This window comes from Orycteropus afer, unplaced genomic scaffold (assembly GCF_000298275.1).
Source record: "Orycteropus afer afer isolate SDZICR_OR568_19922 unplaced genomic scaffold, OryAfe1.0 scaffold00020, whole genome shotgun sequence".
Lineage (NCBI taxonomy): Eukaryota > Metazoa > Chordata > Mammalia > Tubulidentata > Orycteropodidae > Orycteropus > Orycteropus afer.
The window spans coordinates 13,451,290-13,469,630 of NW_006921607.1; the positions used below are offsets into that span (position 1 = coordinate 13,451,290).

The window sequence follows — 18,341 nt, forward strand, 5'->3', positions numbered from 1 at the left end:
AAAAAAAAAAAAAAAGAAATAACAAGTTAGAAAGCTTATTATCAGTTGTACAGGTCCTTAAACAAGTTAAGTATTCAGCTTCAGTAACCTTCTTCTAAAGATGAGGTCATTTTCCCAAGAAAATATTTTTCATCTTTCAGGATCACTGGGAGGACTAAATGAGACACTGGTGAGAACATTATAAAGCACTATTCACATGTTCACTGTTTGAATCTTTTATTATTAGAACAATAATGATAAACAAAGCACCTACTCTCAACTGGTGTAGGAAGAAACTACTGCTGACATAGATTCGGACATTTCAGAAGGAAAGCTTATAGTGAAAGACTTCATTTTCAAACCCAAAACTGACTATAATTTAAATGAGAACTTTTCAGAGGGTATAAAGGATCACTTTTGGTTTTTACTTACAAATAAAAAAATGTGCAAAGTAAGTGAATAATAAGTACCCACCTGTGGCCTTGTGAAACCTCTGGTGAAGCACCACTGATCAAAGTGTTGTTGTGCAGCATATAAACTCTTCTTATCTGTCTTCTTACAGTACACACGAATCAGCTGTTCAGCAAATCTCTCAGGCAGAAGTTGTGAAACCTTTTTAAGGAAGAAAAGATTTCTCTGTCACCTTGAAATCACACACTGGAGACAGATCAGCTTTTCCCCAAAATCCCAAGCAGCATCCTTGATGTTATATTAAAAAAGCACCACACTGTTTCGCTATTTTATCCCAATCATAATCCAATGAAAAGAATTCTTGATAGTTGTCACACTGAAAAATAGCCTACAATTTTATGCCAGTTAATAAAAGACTAAAATGCTGTATTACATGATTAAATGTAGACCACAGACTTTCATAAGACATGTAAATAAGCACATTTAACTTAACATGAAGTTAACCATACAGCCACACAGCACCCTATTCCCACCAGATATGTACCTAGTCTCTATACCAAAAACACTGCTTTCACTTATGCATAGCAAATGGGAGCTCTGGTAGCATAGTGCCTAAGGCACTTGACTGCTAACCAGAAGGCTGGCGGTTCAAATCCACCAGCCACTCCCCAAAAGGAAGACTGGGCATCTACTTCCATAGTGATACTGCCTTGGAAACCGAAGGAGGGGTCACTATGGGTTGAGTCTGACTCCCTGGCAATGGTTGCATTTTTTTATAGGAAATAGGAAAAACCGGTTCTTAAGATAGTCAAGTCTACACAAAATCAGGTACACTTTAATTTTAAAGATAGGCCTTTTTTTCCCCTTATATATTGACTTTAGAACCTAACATGCATGTAAAATGGGAATTTAGTGTAATGATTTGCCAAATATTACTATAGTATATTTATTTTACCTAAGTAGACAGTTACCTGATCTTTAGGAATCATGATTACTCTGTTGGGATCATTCTTGAAATAGAAGTGAACATGATCAATAGGATTCTTATCTTCCATTCCATAATCCATGTTGATAACCTTAACAAAACAACAGATAAGGGATCACTTATATAATAAGCACAAGAACTGAGTTCAGGAGGGGCATCACAAGAGAAGGAGCAGAACTCTCTGAAGGTTCAGTAGCAAGTGTACTATTAAGGTGGCTGGTAAACAAACAAACAAAAAACTCACTGCCATTGAGTTGATTCTGACTCATAGCGACCCCCACTGAGTTTCCAAGACGGTAAATCTTTACGGAAGCAGACGGCATCTTTCTTTTGCAGAGCGGCTGGTAGATTTGAACCACTGACCTTTTGGTTAGCAGCCAGATGCTTAAGCACTCTACCTGCAGAGCTCCTATGGTGGCTCATAGTGGCATAAAAATGATTCTGGTGTATGACCATAGATATTTTGTTTTGAAATCTGAGGGAAAGACAATATTTGTCATTTAACATCCAGTATGTTAATGCAGACATTGTGTTGGGCACTACAGATACAACAGAGAAATTTTTCATACATTTCCAGGTCCCACAGACCATGTGGCTTAGACTGAAATTGAACAAATACAGCTCATATCAGGTACTGTTGAGTAGGTTCTGACTCAAAGCCACTCTTTGTACAACAGGATGAAACACGGCCTGGTCCTGAGCAATACTCAATGATTATTGCTATGTTTGAGCCCATTGTTGCAGCTATGCTGGCAATCCACCTCCTCGAGGGCCTTACACTTTTTTGCTGGCACTCTGCTTTACTAAGCATGATATCTTTCTCCTGGGCCTTGTCCCTCCTAATAACATGTCCAAAGTATGTGAGATGAAGTCTCACCATCTTCACTTCTAAAGAGCATTCTGGCTGTACTTCTTCCAAGATGTATTTGTTCATTCTTCAGGCAGTCCATGGATGATCAATATTTTTTGCCAACACCATACTTCAAAGGCATCAATTCTTCTTTGGTCTTCCTTATTTATTGTCCAGCTTTCAAATGCATATGAGGTGATTGAATAATGCTCAAAATAACATCTTTGCTTGTTAACACTTTAACAAGGTCTTTTGCAGCAACCACCTTCCTTCTGAGGAGTGGCTGGTGGGTTTGAACCACCAGCCCTCTGGTTAGTAGTGATCTGAAGAGACTGTCCCTCACTCTAGGATTCCTCAACAAGAAAGTAACAAAATGAGATACTGTCCATCTCATCTCCACCCTTCCCCACTCATTGGATTAGTTTGAACCAAATCCAATATATTGACTGGAAGTTTAAAAAAAGTTTTTTTAAACTTCCATTATCTATGTACAAAAAAATTCACATGATTATAATCATACTGTACTTACAAGGAACCTCTAGTGGCATATGCCTAAGGCATCTAACTGTTAACCTGGCAGTTCAAACTCACCAGCCATTCCTCGGAAGATCACTACTTTCATAGTGATACCGCCTTGGAAACCCAAGGAGGGGTCGCTGTGAGTTGAATCGACTTGACGGCAGAGAGCTTGGTTTTCGGTTTTTATTGTCACTACAAGAGGGAACACTGTCCTGAGATTTCAGAAGAACAGAATTCCAAAAACAATTTCTTACAGGAAACAGATGAAAACTTGAGAAAATTGTTTGGCATTATCTTTAGGATACAGGACAATACTGTAGCCTTTATGAAAACAGAAGTCAGTCTTTTCCTTTGTATATACATATGTGGGCAATTTTAAAAAATAGGCATACATTACTTTTCTGATCAGAAAAACATTTTAAAATCAGTATGTACAATGTTCTGTTAGTCATAAAGAGGAGCCCTTATGGTGCAATGGTTAAAGCACTAGGCTGCTAACAAAAAGGTCAGTGGTTTGAATCCACCAGCTGCTCTGTGGGAGAAAGATATGACACCATGTTTCTGTAAAAATGTACAGACTTGGAAACCTTATGCAACAGTTCTACTTGGTCTTACAGGGTTGCCGTTAGTTGGAATCAATTCAATGGCAGTTGTTTGTTTTTGGTACTAGGCTTATGATCACAATTTTCTTTAAAATACTGATAAAACATGTTAAATAACATTTAAAAACTGTATTTTCTCAAGTTTTATAATGAATAGGTACTACTTTTATAATGACAAAGGTTTTATCTTTAAAAAAAGAAAAAAGGCTTTACTTACGATGTTACTGGGCTAGCTACTTACATCCACTATGAAATCTTCCGCCTTCAGTTCAGCTTGTAGCAATACATTGGGTTTAGCGTCAGCAACCTCATGTGGGAGGCATTTATACATTTCCTAGAAAAGATAAGACTCCTCATGTCAGAATTCCAGTATTTCATCATTAAAGTTTCATGCCATGAAGGTGTTTGTGGTTTGAAAATGACACGTTGCTAGAAAAAAATGGGTAGATATTCTGATCAAATATGTAACTCCTGCCATAGCCATCCTTTAAGCAACCAGATAGAGAATCTGCATAATAAATGTTTCATATTTTGAAAAAAAAAAATAGTATTAACCTATTATTAAACAAAAGGAGGTAAAATGTACCTCAAGGAAGTATTATAAGGTAGTGTGTGGTTATCAGTGTGCCTGGTATTGCTGGTTTACTGGCAAAGAGAAAGACCTTTAACAGCAAGAGAGAAAAAGGGATATTGGAACTACAGAAGATAGACAGACAGACATGTACAAATGGGAGAACCTAATATATTGTGGAACAAGTTAAGCACTTAAAAGCATGTCCTCAGAGTCTCAATGAAGGTTAGACAAGTACCTTATTTTGAGGTCTCTTATCCTTAGATATTTAGTTATTATTATTTTTTTAATCCTTAGATCATGGAGTGCTGGTGGTGCAGTTGGGTAAGTAGTTAGCTACTAAATGAAAGGTCAGTGTTTTGAACCCACCAGTTGCTCTGCAGGAGAAAGATGTAGCAGTTTGTAAAGATTTCAGCCTTGGAAACTCTATGGGGCAGTTCTACTCTGTCATATAAGGTTGCTGTGAGGTGGAATCAACTAAATGGCAGTGGGTTTGGTTTTATGGTTTATGCTTAGATCCATTTTCCTGCCCTTACATTAGGACAAAATTTGAGGTCCCCTTCTCATTTCTGGGAGCTCTGGTGATGTAGTGCCTAAGGCATTTGACTGCTAACCAGAAAGCTGGAGGTTCAAACCCACCAGCCACTCTTCGGAAGGAAGGCTGGGCAATCTACTTCTGTATTGATACTGCCTTGGAAACCCAAGGAAGGGTTGTTATGAGTCAGATCCTGACTCAATGGCAGTGAGTTTGTTTTTGAGTTTTCTCATTTCTGGGATAAGAACAAAGTTTCAGAGTCATTTAGACTCGACTTTGAATCCTGGCTCTAATTGTGCTTCTGTGAGCAAGTTATTTAAACTCTCTCAAGTCTCAGTTTACCCATGTGTAAAACAGCCCTAAGAACTCTGCATTCTGAAAAGATTAATTGAGAATGAATGTAAATGAATGTAAATGTTCAGTGTCATCATGCTGCAGTGGGTTAATGGCTTTCTCTTGGAGGACAGAGATTGTGGCACCTTTCAGTAATGGAAAGGTACCTGACAACTCAACTTACCCTTTTAATCTTTTGTTCCACTGGAGGAAGAGTTTGACCCACATACTTGTATAGTTTGCGGCATTCAATTTTCTTTAAAATTTCTCGTGCTGCATCCAATTTGGGATCAGTAGAGTATAAAATCTCCAGAAAAATGTTATCTGCCAATTTGATGAAATTTCAGTTATATTAAAATGAAAAACTAAGATTTAAAGTTATATACTCCTGTATACCTGAAATGATTTCAAGTATTAGTACACACATGTAGACACACTATGATTATAATAACCTGAATTTTTTTTAGAACAGTGAAGAAACCTTTTAAAAAACATTCCAGTGAATGTCTTAGATTTGCTTCAAAATAATCCAGTAGATGGTACACCATGTGATCCTCAGCCTATAAAACTATGAGACCAGAAGAACTAGATGGTGCCTGGCTACCAATGTCAACCACTTGGAAGGGAAATCTATGTAGGAGATACTGGCTAGAGTGGGAGAACAATGTGGAACAAAACTCAAAATCATTTAAAAAAAAAAAAAAAAAGGACCAAATTTGCTGGTCTGATAGAGCCTGGTGAAACCCCTGAGACTATGGCCCCTAGCTGCCCTTCAGGTCTGGAATTGAACCCACTCCTGTGGCTTCCAGCCAAACAAAAAACAGGCATATGAGCTGAACATTTACATTAGGTAGATACACTCCTTGGAGAGATCAATCATGGGAGATAGAAAGGCTGTGTATGCACAGGGAGACAACTCGGGAGGGAGGAGTGCATGGGAGGGAAGGACACAGGGAAGAGGTGGCTATGGAGAGGAAGTGGGAGGAGAGCTGTTGCATTATGGGAAATTGCAGTCACTGTCATGAGACAAAGTGTATATGAACTGCTATATGGAAGATGAATTTGCTCTGTAAACTTTCACCCAAATCACAACTAAAAATAATAATAATAATAATACAGTAGAAGGGCAGAGATGAAACAAGATTGCATTAATTTGAGTTGATGACTGTTGAGGCAAGGTGATAGGTACACAGCCCACGAAAAGCAAATTGATTTCCGCCGAGTCTACTCTGACTCACAGAGACTCTATAAGACAGAGTAGAATTGCCTCATGGGGTTTCCAAGGCTGTAATCTTTAATGAAGCAGACTGCCGTATCTTTCTCCCATAGAGTGGTGAGTTTGAAATGCTGACCTTTTGGTTAGCAGCCAAATACTTAACCATTGCACCATAAGGTTTAAATCCTTCTGTCCATTTTGATGCATAGCAACCCCACAGAACTGCCCAGTGGGGTTTCTAAGGCTGTAATCTTTACGGAAGCAGACTGTCACATCTTTCTCCTACAGACTGGCTGGTGGGTTCCAACCACTGACCCTGTGGTTGGCAGCTGAGCAATCAACCACTGCACCACTAAGACTCCTATCTCAGTAGGATAATACATAGGGGTTTATTTATTTATTTTTGTTATGCTTGTATTTTTTAAGGGAATGATATTTAAGAATTTACAAACAAAATTATGCCTGGGATCTGCTTCAAAACAGTACAATGTTTGTAGGGAGTGAGTACATGGAATGGATAAAACAAAATTGCTGTGTGCTGATAACTTCTGATGCTAAGTGATAGGTACACAATTTTTTTTTTTTTTTAATTGTGATTTGGGTGAAAGTTTACAGAGCAAATTCATTTTCCAACAGCATTTCATACACACTTTGTTTCATGACATTGACTGCAATTCCCCACAATGTAACAGCTCTCTTCCCACTTCCTCCCTGTAGTTACCTCTTCCCTGTCTCCTTTCTTATCCATTCCTGCCCCCTGAGCTATCTCCCTGTGCAAATACTGCCCTTCTGTTCTTCCATGATTAATCTAAGGAGTGTATCTACTTGGTAGATACATAGAATTTGGTAAATTTCCTCAATATAAAGTTTTGATAGGTTCCATTCCATGATGATACCAGAGGTAATTTAAAAAATTCTTCCTTCTTTTTCTTCCAATCTTTTTTATTGAAAAATTTCAAAATACAATAACCTTTACTTAATACCATTCACCTAAATTCATCAGTTGTTAACATTTTCCCACATATACACTTTCTCTACATGTATGAACAAATTTTTATGGAACATTTGAAAATTGTAGGTATCACAATTCCTCAACCCCTAAACACTATAGTTCTGAGAAGAAAATGTTCTGTATCTTGCATCTGTCAGAACTGTAGTATTAACTAGTTACATTTGTATAAATTGTGTATATAAGTTTTACATCAAAAGAAAAAAAATCAATAAATGATGATGATTGTTGTTATGTGCCGTCGAGTCGGCCCCGACTCATAGCGACCCCTCCTTGGGTTTCCAAGGCAGTATCACTACGGAAGTAGGATTGCCCAACCTTCCTTCCGAGGAGTGGCTGGTGGGTTTGAACCGCCAGCCTTCTGGTTAGTAGTCAAGCGCCTTAGGCACTATGCTACCAGAGCTCTGATTAACCTTTAGTAAATATGCATGATGTAGGATTTAGGGTAAAATGTACTGATGTCTCTGGGATTTACTTTGAAATGCATTAAAAATAGATGAATAAAAGATAAAGTACAAAAATATGACCTAATAATTTCTCTGGGATCTTGTACCTGGAGCAAATGATACAAAGAAGCAAAGATAGTTAGTTGTTGTTGTTGTTGTTGTTATGTGCCATCGAGTTGGCCCCGACTCATAGCAACCCTTCCTTGGGTTTCTGAGGCAGTATCACTACAGAAGTAGATTGCCCCATCTAAGGATAGTTTAGATGACTGCTATTCCAAGTGTGAGCTGAGGGCCAGTGTTTGTATATAAGCTTATTAACTAGTCTGTAAAGGATAGAAATTGTTGGTAAGCACTTAGAAAAGTTTTATAGCAATTACACATTGTCACAAAATCCAAGCACATGATCACCTTTTCTTGAGCAGGATAAAAACTAGTTTGGGGGTTATGGAACATTAACAGTGAGAGAGAGCTCTGTACCAGTCAGGAGCAGTAGGGCCAAGTTTATAGTGTAGGATATTTGAACATTAGTCAACTAAGTGTACAAAATTTGAAATTCATTTATTTCATCATAAGACAGTTTAAATGTAAATGTAACTTTAAAGGATAAATAGTTAGAATTGGCTTCTGATGAAGGATTAAAGATGAATTTTTAAAATATAGAATCATGTGCTTCATTAAGGGTAAAAGTGAAAAATTAATATACCCAGCCTGTTCATATTGTTTCAAAGTTTCTTCCATTACTATGAACACAGCAATGGGAGAGTAGCTTATCTACTATTATGTCAGGAAACAAAAGGTAGAAATAATCTAGACATATTTTATCCCCTGCATCAGTCCAGCCTAAATTAGATAAATACACAATGTTCTCAGATTGCACAAAGACATCTAATATGGGAAATCATAATTTCACTTCTCATTTTTGTTTATGAAATGGTTACAAAATAACTAAAATATTGCAAAATTACTAAAATAATGTAGTAGTGATTCTCCATTGTTTATATGTGTATTTTATGAGAACAACAGCTTTTGTAATTCTTTTATTTTTCCCTATTGTGTTTCTTTTGATTATATTAATTGAAAGTAATGTTAATAGCATCAAATTCAATAGTAACAATTTGGGCTTGTATTTTATGTCTTCTTTTTCCATTTCATTTTTCTAGTAATTCATTTATACCCTATTTTAAAAAAGTATCAATCTGTGAGGAAATAAACAAAATTGGCTCTTCAAAGACAGTTTGAGATGAATTGGTTTAGGATTCATTCCGACAATGAACTGCAAGCAAAATCTAGCAGTGAAAAACAGCAGTAGTACCCTAGGTAGGATGCTGTGTCTGAAGCCACTGAACTTCTTTCTGTATTTGCTCATTTTCAGAGCCTCCAGGCTTCCCACTGATTCTGTAAGCTGTGTGACTGCTTTCTAACTTTAGTTTTAGCTAAACAGAGTCGGTTTCATGATTTGCACCTAAGAACTTTGCAGGTATATATTTTTCTGTTTTATTTCTCTAGTTTTGCTGATCTTTATTTCTCAATCTATGTTTCTCCATATTAGGTAACTGGCTGTCACACCTTCACCTCTCATTGTAAGTTGCAGATGCTTCTGCTGAAGGGAGAAGAGATGTTCTTCATTTTGCATTCTGTGTTTTACAACATAGAATCATATGTATATGTTTTATAACTGACAATAATGCTAAAAGGGCAAGCCAGTTTTTGGTATTAAACCACGTGTATTATGAATTAAACAAGAGTGAATATTAAGTACAGGCTTCCCCTTCTATCTGAATGTAGAGTTCCTATGAGATCATTCCTGAGCTGAAACAGAATAACGGAAAGAACTAATTACTATTAATTTATATGGGAAAAATTTTTGAGCATTCCCAGAATCAAAAAGATAACCTCCAAATCATACGTAAAACCTAAAATAACACTAGTGTGGTTTGATGCGGAGATACTAAGTGTAGTTCTGGGGAAGGTGTTCAGTGATGCCACTCTCTCCGTTCGGGGTAGCACTGCCTCTTTAACAGCTCCCTGCAAAACAAATGCTAAACACTATTTTTGCTTTTCACCCTTTTTTGCAAAAGCGAAAATCCTCTTTAGAGTTCTTTCAGTTAGAGAAAATAGATACTAATGTAGGTGGTATAAAAAAACTTTTGAAAAGCAGAGGATAATCATACTAATGTTTCAATCACAAGCCCTGGTAGCATAGTGCTTAAGCACTCAGCTGCTAACTGCAAGGTCAGTGGTTTGGAGCCATTAGCAGTTCTGCAGGAGTAAAGACCTGGTGATCTACTCCCATGAAGATTACAGACTAATGTGGGGGCTCAGGACTATCATCACAGGGACATCAAGGTCAATTGGAATAACACAATCCACAAACACAATGTTCTGCATCCTACTGTGGTGAGTAGCAACTGAGGTCTTAAAAGTTTGCAAGAGGCCATCTAAGATGCAACTATTGGTCTCTCCTCTTTTGGAGCAAAGAAGAGTGAAGAAAATCAGAGACACATGGAAACAATTAGTCTAAAAGACCAGTCGACCATGTGAACCGCAGCCTCTATGACCCTGAGACCAGAAGAACTTGATGTTGCCTGGCTACCGCTGCCAACCACTCTGAAGGGGATCACAACAGGAGATCCCAGATAGAGAGGGAAAAAACTCAAAATAATAAACCTTCTGGTCTGATAGAAAGTAGTAGAACCCCGAGATTATGGCCCTTACTCACTCTTCCTTTCTGAACTGAACTCACCCCTGTGGCTCAACTTTTACCCAAACAACAGATAGGCCAGGGAGGTATGCTTTCCTTACAAAAATCAACCATACAAGATCACCAGGGAAACATTTGCACAGGGATAAAACTCAGAGGCAGAAAGGGATGGGGAAGGACAAATGGAAATGGTAACCACAGGGAGGAAGTGGACAGAGTGCTGTTACATTGTGGGACTTCATTCAATATCACAAAACAAAACGTGTATGAACAGTCGAGTAAAAAACCAATTTGCTCTGTAAATTTTCACTCAAATCACACTTAAAAAAAAAAAAAAGACAGAAAAGGATTTTAGCCTAGGAAATTCTATGAACAATTTTACTCGTCATATTAGGTTGCTATGAATTAGAAAGGACTCAATGACAATGTGCTTCATTTGAGTATAACAACAAAACTGTGTACTAGGTAACATTTCCCCTACTTTGTAAAATGAGACAACTAAGGTTCAGAGACATTAAATTACTTTATCAAAGTTATCTTATTAGCACAAAGCAGAGCTAACACTCAAATCCAAAAGTAATCATAACTTGGAAGCTGAAATACATTAGAACGTTTGGGAAATAAACCATCTTTAAGCCAGGGACAGCTTATACTTTATCTGAGATGGACTATTTACGTTACCTTCTAGTTCTTACCTGTTAGCTTAGTGAAGGCTTCCATGTCATTAATTGCTGTAGAAATGTGGTATTTTTTTCCTTCAGCACCTATAATTTCTATATAGGGGTCTGCTTTGAGCAAAGCATCTGTAATCCTAAAGAAGATCATTTTATAAAAATTTATGCTTGTGAGAAAATATGAATATTTGCTTCAGCTTAAATGTAAGGGAATCTTTCTACATGTTGTTGTTGTTTGGTGCCGTTGAGTCATCTCCGACTCATAGCAACCCTATGAACAGCAGAATGTAACACTGCTTGGTCCTGTGCCAGCTCCACAATCCCTACTATATGTGAGCCCATCGTTGTAGCCACTGTGTCAATACATCTTGCTGAGGGCCTTCACTTCCTTCATTGACTTTCCACTTTACCAAGTGTGATATCCTTCTTCAGGGAGTGGTCTCTTCTTACAACATGACCAATGTAGGTGAGATGAAGTCTGGCCATTCTTGCTGCCAAGGAGCACTCTGGCTGCACTTCTTCCAGGACAGCTATGTTAGTCGTTTTAGCAGTGCATGCAGCATTCTTCACCAGCACCACAATTTAAGAGCATCAACTCTTCTTTGGGCTTCCTTATTCATTGTCCAGCTCTCACATGCATATGAGGCAATTGAAAATACCATGGCTTGTGTCAGGTGCACCTTAGTCTCCAAGGAAACATCTTTGCTCTTCAGCACTTGAAAGAGGTCTTTTGCAACCAGTTTGTCCAGTCGTCTGATATTCTGATGCTGCTTCCATTGGTGTTGATTGTAGAACCAATATGAAGTCTTTGACAACTTCAATCTTTTCTCCATTTATTATGATGCTGCTTATTGGTCCAATTGTGAGGATTTCTGTTTTCTTTATATTGAGGTGTAATCCACACTGCAGACTGTATTCTTCAATCTTCATCAGTATGTGTTTCAAGTCATCTTCACTTTCAGCAAGCAAAGTTGTGTCATCTGCATAATGCAGGCTGTTAATGATCCGTCCTCCAATCCTGATGCCACGTTCTTCTGCATATAGTCCAGCTTTTCAGATTATTTGCTCAGCCTACAGATTGAATAAGTATGGTGAAAGGACACAAAGCTGACACACTCCCTTCTTGACTTTAAACCATGCAGTATCCCCTTGTTCTGTTCGAACAACAGCCTCCTCGTCTATGTACAGGTTCCCCATAAGCACAATTAAACGCTCCAGAATTCCCATTCTTCTCAATGTTACCCATAATTTGTTATGATCCACACAATTGAATGCTTTTGTAGTCAATAAAACACAAGTAAACATCTTTCTGGTATTCTTTGCTTTCAGCCAAGATCCATCTGACATCAGCAATGATATCCCTTGTTCCACATCCTCTTCTGAATCCAGCTTGCATTTCTGGAAGTTCTCTGTCAATATACTGCTGCAATCATTTTAGAATTATCTTCAGTAAGATATCATGTGTGTGTGATATTAATGACACTGTCAGATAATTTCCACATTCTGTGGAATCCCTTTTGGAATGGGTACAAATACAGATCTCTTGCAGTCAGTTGGCCAGGTAGCTGTCTTCCAAATCTCTTGTACAGCATCTGTCTGTTGAAACATCTCAATGGGTACCCCATCAATCCCTGGAGCCTTGTTTTTTTGCCACTTCCTTCAGTGCAGCTTCAGCTTCTTTCTTCAATACCATTGGTTTTTGATCATATGCCACCTCCTGAAATGGATGAACATCAACCAATTCTTTTTGGTATGGTGACTCTGTGTATTCCTTCCATCTTCTTTTGATGTTTCCTGCATCATTCTATATTTTGCCCATAGAATCTTTCATTATTGCAACTTGAGGCTTAAATTTTTTCTTCAGTTCTTTCAGTTTGAGAAATGCTGAGTGTGTTCTTCCCTTTTGGTTTCCTAACTTTAGGTCTTTGCACATATCATTATAATAAATGACTTTGTTTTCTCGAGCTGCTCTTTGAAATCTGTTCAGCTCTTTTATCTTGTCATTTCTTCCATTTGCTTTAGCTACTCTCCATTCAAGGGCAAGTTTCAGAGTCTCTTTTGACATCCATTTCAGTTTTTTCTTCCTTTACTTTTTAATGACCTTTTGCTTTCTTCATGGATGATGTTCTTGATGTCATCCACAATTCCTCTGGTTTTCAGTCACTGGTGTTCAATGCATCAAATCCATTTTTCAGATGGTCTCTAAATTCAGGAGGGATATATTCAAGGTCATATTTTGGCTCTCATGGACTTGCTCCAATTTTCTTCAACTTCAACTTGAACTTGCACATGAGCAGTTGATGGTCTGTTCGACAGTCAGCTCCTGGCCTTGTTTTGGCTGAAGATACTGAGCTTCTTCATCAACTCTTGCCACACATGTAGTTAATTTGATTCCTGTGTAGTCCATCTGGCAAAGTCCATGTGTATAGCTGCCGTTTGTGTTGTTGAAAAAAAATTTTGCAATGAATAAGTCAATGGTCTCATAAAATTCTATCATGTGATCTCCAGCATTATTTCTATCACGAAGGCCAAAATTTTCAACTACAGGTGATTTTTGTTTCCAACTTTTGCATTCCAATCACAAGTGATAATTAACACATCTTGATTGCAAGTTCAGTCAATTTCAGACTGCAGAAGTTGATAAAAATCTTCAAGTTTCTCATCTTTGGCTTTGGTGGTTGGTGTGTAAATTTGAGTAATACTAGTATTAACTGGACTTCTTTGTAAACGTATGGATATTATCCTGTCACTGACAGTGTTGTACTTCAGGAGAGATTTTGAAACATTCTTTGTGATGATGAATGCCATGGCATTCCTCTTCAATTTATCATTCCTGGCATAGTAGATCATATGGTTGTCTGATTCAAAATGGCCAAAACCAGACCATTTCAGCTCACTGATGCCTAGGATATCAATCTTTATGCATTCCATTTCATTTTTAACAACTTCCAATTTTCCTAGACTCATACTTCGTGCATTCCATGTTCTGATGATTAATGGATGTCTGTAGCTGTTTCTCCTCAGTTTGAGTCAGCAAATGGAGCCCCCAAAAGCTTTACTTTACCCATATTATTACAGTCAGTTCTACTCTGATGAGGCAGCTCTTTCCCAGTTGTATTTGGAGTGCCTTCTGACCTAGGAGATCATCTTCTGGCACTGTGTGGGACAACATTTAGGGCTATTCATGAAGTTGTACAGTAAAGTATCACACAGTGTTTCTCTGCCATTCATAAGTGTCTCTCTGCTTTCTACATAAAATCTTGAGATATGACATTAGAAAGACAAATGTTTCTCAATCATACTAAATAAGTGCATGTTGTTATGAGCTACCATGCTTACTATGTTCCAGGTACTATGGCAGGACTTTAGATATTTAATATTTCCAACAATAAGGTAGATATAAAGAGACACAATTTTACAGATGCAGAAATTAAATAACTTGCATTTAACCAAGTTAGGAAGAAGCAATGCCAGGCTTTAAATCTAGATTTTGCCAAATTGAAAAAAAAATCTTATCAAAGTATCAATCATACAAATATGATAATATATTCTAATTAGTCTGTTCATGGGGGGGGGGAGAGAAATTTCCCCAATATAAATGTAAAAATGAGTATGTCTATAATGTTATAATAAATCAACTTAAAGCTATTTTAGACACATGGTATCAACACACTCAACTTTTGATAACTTCATATAGGTTCTACGAGTCACAAAGAGACTTTGTTGTATACTTCTGCTAAGGTTCTGACCAAATCAGAGACAAAAAGGACAGTTTCTGTCAGTTTTATTATAAACTGATCATTTGGATAATATTTGATAGGACAAAGACGGACACTAATCTTACTCCTTAAACTTACTTTCACTAATCTGAAAATGTCAGTTATTCATGTACCATTACCTTGATGATTAATACCTGGTAGATAATACACAACCAGTGTAGAAGTCCTGAGCCTTTCCAGCACTGCCTTTTCATGTCTGACCTAAATCAGCTCTTCTCCCCTTCTCCCACCTTCTTTGTCGATTCTCCTCTTCTTCCTACAACTAAATGAAGTGCATTGGGTGCTAGTGTTTTTTTTTTTTTTTCCTTGTTGAAGGACATCATTTTAGATTTATTCACATAAAATTCACTTGGATTTATCCAGAAATCTAAACTTGGTCTAACTGTGATATGCTAGCTCTAGCAAAGCATCATAGGGAATTTTATACAGAAATAACAATCACATTTCTTACATTGTTTCAATGATGTTACCAACTTTGTGTTGGTAAGCTCTGCGATGTAAACAGTTGCGTGTGTGGAACATGTCATACAGATTCCAAACTTCCTGTAGGAAAATATGTAATAAATATTAATGTAGTATCAGATGATATTAACCCTCTGAGAGGACAAGTCTATAATACAAGAGAAAGAGATGGTGGCAATTAAGAAGGTTATGCACAGGGAGACTTCATTAAAGTCCCTGAGCCCGCTGAAAACCGGGGAGGCAGATTAGTAAAGCTATTTATTGGTTTGCAACTTCAAGCTGACAGATTAATAGTAAACTAAAACCTAATTCAGTACTTTATCTTAAATCTAATACTTCTTTTAATCCTTCCAGTAATTGTAGGTAATAGATATTATTACTCTTGTATTCTTCACTTTCAACAGAAAGACTTTTTAATAGTACAATACTATATTAGTCTTTAGTTACATCCGTGACCTAGCAGGGACCTAAATATTTCAGGAATTTAACTCTTTTGAAATACTAATATAGAGATTAATGCTGAGGTTTTGGAGCTAAACGGTCTGGGTTGAAATTGTAGCTTTGCCACTTATTAATTCTATGCCTTTTCTGTGCCTCAATTTGCTCATCTGTTTAATGGAATAATAACAGTAACCATCTCATAGGGCTATGAGAATTGAGTTAATTCATGTAAAGCACCTATAACACTGCCTAACACAACAGTCAATAAATGTTGATTATAATTTAATTTTTGTTATTTAACAAAACAAGAGAAAAGAAAAGAGCCTTGAAGTACTTACAAAGGCTAAGCATGAAGTAAAAAGGTTGACTCTTTACCACGTACTGAGTTTTCCAAACTCGTGAGTGGTTATTTCTAGATTTCAGACCAGAAACTACAACGTCCTCATTGTTTCCTCTGACATAGCTTACCTTTTCTCTAGTACAAATATGTTTCTTCTTATCTACTTCACAGACACGGGCAAACTTGATAAAGCGCTTGTGATCAAAATTATTTTGGATTCCGAGATGATGGCAGTCCCTAAAGATATTCCATAGATAGAGGGAAAAAGTTTTTCAACAAGGAAACTGTACCTGAAATACTAACTTTAAATTTATACAATGATTTCAACACACTTCTCTAAGTGTTCAGTGCATACCTGGCAAAATAATCCCATTTGTCCACATCAATGCCATTTCTTTTATTAGCCACAATCTCATAGAGGAAGCTTTTCTCTTTAGGACGCCCTTTATATGTCCACTGGAAGACAGGAAACCCACTGAAAGTTTTAGGGTAGGAACCAAATCTATGTACAAGCAAGGCAAAGGAACTGTATTAATGGGCAAAGTATAAACAGACACTTGATTGGAAACATGAGATAAGGTTCTACTCTTTTTCCACTTGGTTTCTAAATTAGTAGAAAGAGAGAAATGCTAAGGTATATATCTTATTAATACTAAACCATTTTGTGTCAATGACAGGATCCTGAATCTATTACACTTCTCACTACCAACTTCTGTGTTTTCTTGGTTTACCGTTTTTTTTTTTTTTAATAAAAGATCTAATATGAAGTAAGAAGGTTCTTTAACTGAAAATGCTTGAATTGATTCGTGCAAAATAGTACTATCTGAAAGTAGCTACACACCTAGTATAAATCATATGCATTTGCATTATTCCAAGTAGTTTTGGAAGTCTATTTTCAGAAATATGATATTTGCTGCAAATTCCCTTTCTTTATCTCACAGGTTAAAATAGAATTATATATATTTGAGGGAAAAAAACCCTAAGAGTCTTGGGGGAAATAATTTTCCAACTTCTTTTTTTTTTAATTAAGAAAAAAAGAAGAAAAAAGACAAAGGATCCAAAAAGAAATAAACAGATTTTCTTCTGAAGGCATTCAGCTTTTTTCTAGGTCTTTATATATCTAAATGTTCTAAATAGCTTAATTTTAATGGATAAAAAGACATACACTTTTACATTTCTAAACAAAGTTACATTAGATATTTACAGAAAATACTGCATATATATATGCGGGAGCTCTGATAGCGTAGTGCCTAAGGCATTTGACTGCTAACCAGAAAGCTGCCAGTTCAAACCCAACAGCCACTTCTCGGAAGGGAGACTGGGCAATCTACCTCTTAGAGATACCACTTCAGAAACCCAAGGCGGGGTTACTATACATTTAAAAAGATTTATTTATTTTTTTAATTGAGAGGGAAATTTTTAAAGAACTCAATAAAGAGGGATTTAAAAAAGTATGTCTTTCATTTTTTGCAATAAACTATGGAAATAGGTAACTTATATTTTATCATTTAGGCCCTCTAAAATAGGCAAGTGGGTAGCTTTGAAGGAGGCAAAGAAAGACCAGATGAAAAGAATCAGTCAGTTCAAAGTTAGTGGTACACAAACTTACCACAGACTCTTGGTTAGAGAATTCAAGTGGTCCTATAATCTGTTCCTTGATAAAACAAGTATCTTCTTCAAGGATGAGACCATAGTGTTCCATGACTTCTCTGAGTCCATTAGAATCAACTAGGTGCTCAAACATCTTGACTGAGCCCTGTTCATGCTACGAAAGAACCAGCATAATATCGTGTATTATACACTCTGGCCCATTAGGGGTCCAGAATACTAAAAGTACTTGAGTTTGAGCCTAGGTAAGTCAGAGATATGGTTCTACTGCAGGTTAACTATCTAATTTCCAATTACAATCTTTCAGATATTTTTAAAAACCTGTCAAATTTGTCAATATTTTACTAGTCTAACAAATATTTTACAAATCATGTTCATCATTTCATAAATACACTTAATGCATTTAAGGACACATAATCATTTACAGTGCCTAGAAGAATACTACCATGTAAGACAGGTAGAATTCCATTTTCATTTAAATCACTATAAAATCCAGTTGTGTGATTTAACCAGTATTAGAACATGTGAACTTACAGGCCCTGTCAGCAATTTCATCTAGCGGTAAAAAGGGGTAATTTCAAACTTGACAGTAAAAGCAAACTTGAAAGTGTATTACAGATTTTGAAGTCAAGACCTGGGATGAAATCAGGACTTTGAACCAAATGAGAACAGCTCAGCAATTGCCATCATAAAGAAAGGCTGCATATTTGTTGCACAGCAACCAAACCTGATGTCTGTGGATTCAACCTGAGTAAGAAGCAAACAGATGTGCCGGCTCAAAGATGGCAGCCAACCAGGTCACAGTGAATGCACGTTGCTCTGCACAGTCTTGCTAATAATGTTGCTCTCCAGAAGTCCTGCAGCAGGAGTCTGATGTGGG

The 18,341-nt window shown here is 36.9% G+C and overlaps 1 protein-coding gene across 1 annotated transcript in view; it reads right to left on the reverse strand.

The window, feature by feature from the left end:
• LOC103191864 (deoxynucleoside triphosphate triphosphohydrolase SAMHD1-like) overlaps positions 1-18,341 on the reverse strand; it is a 65,105-nt gene that overhangs the window by 5,797 nt on the left and 40,967 nt on the right. Inside the window, exons 7-15 of the mRNA XM_007934742.1 lie at positions 17,463-17,618; positions 16,209-16,309; positions 15,982-16,090; positions 15,062-15,153; positions 10,853-10,968; positions 4,970-5,109; positions 3,588-3,680; positions 1,362-1,466; positions 454-591 (exon numbers count right to left, since the gene is read on the reverse strand). Coding sequence (XP_007932933.1) covers positions 454-591; positions 1,362-1,466; positions 3,588-3,680; positions 4,970-5,109; positions 10,853-10,968; positions 15,062-15,153; positions 15,982-16,090; positions 16,209-16,309; positions 17,463-17,618 — 1,050 coding nt within the window. The remainder of the gene's footprint in view (positions 1-453; positions 592-1,361; positions 1,467-3,587; positions 3,681-4,969; positions 5,110-10,852; positions 10,969-15,061; positions 15,154-15,981; positions 16,091-16,208; positions 16,310-17,462; positions 17,619-18,341) is intronic.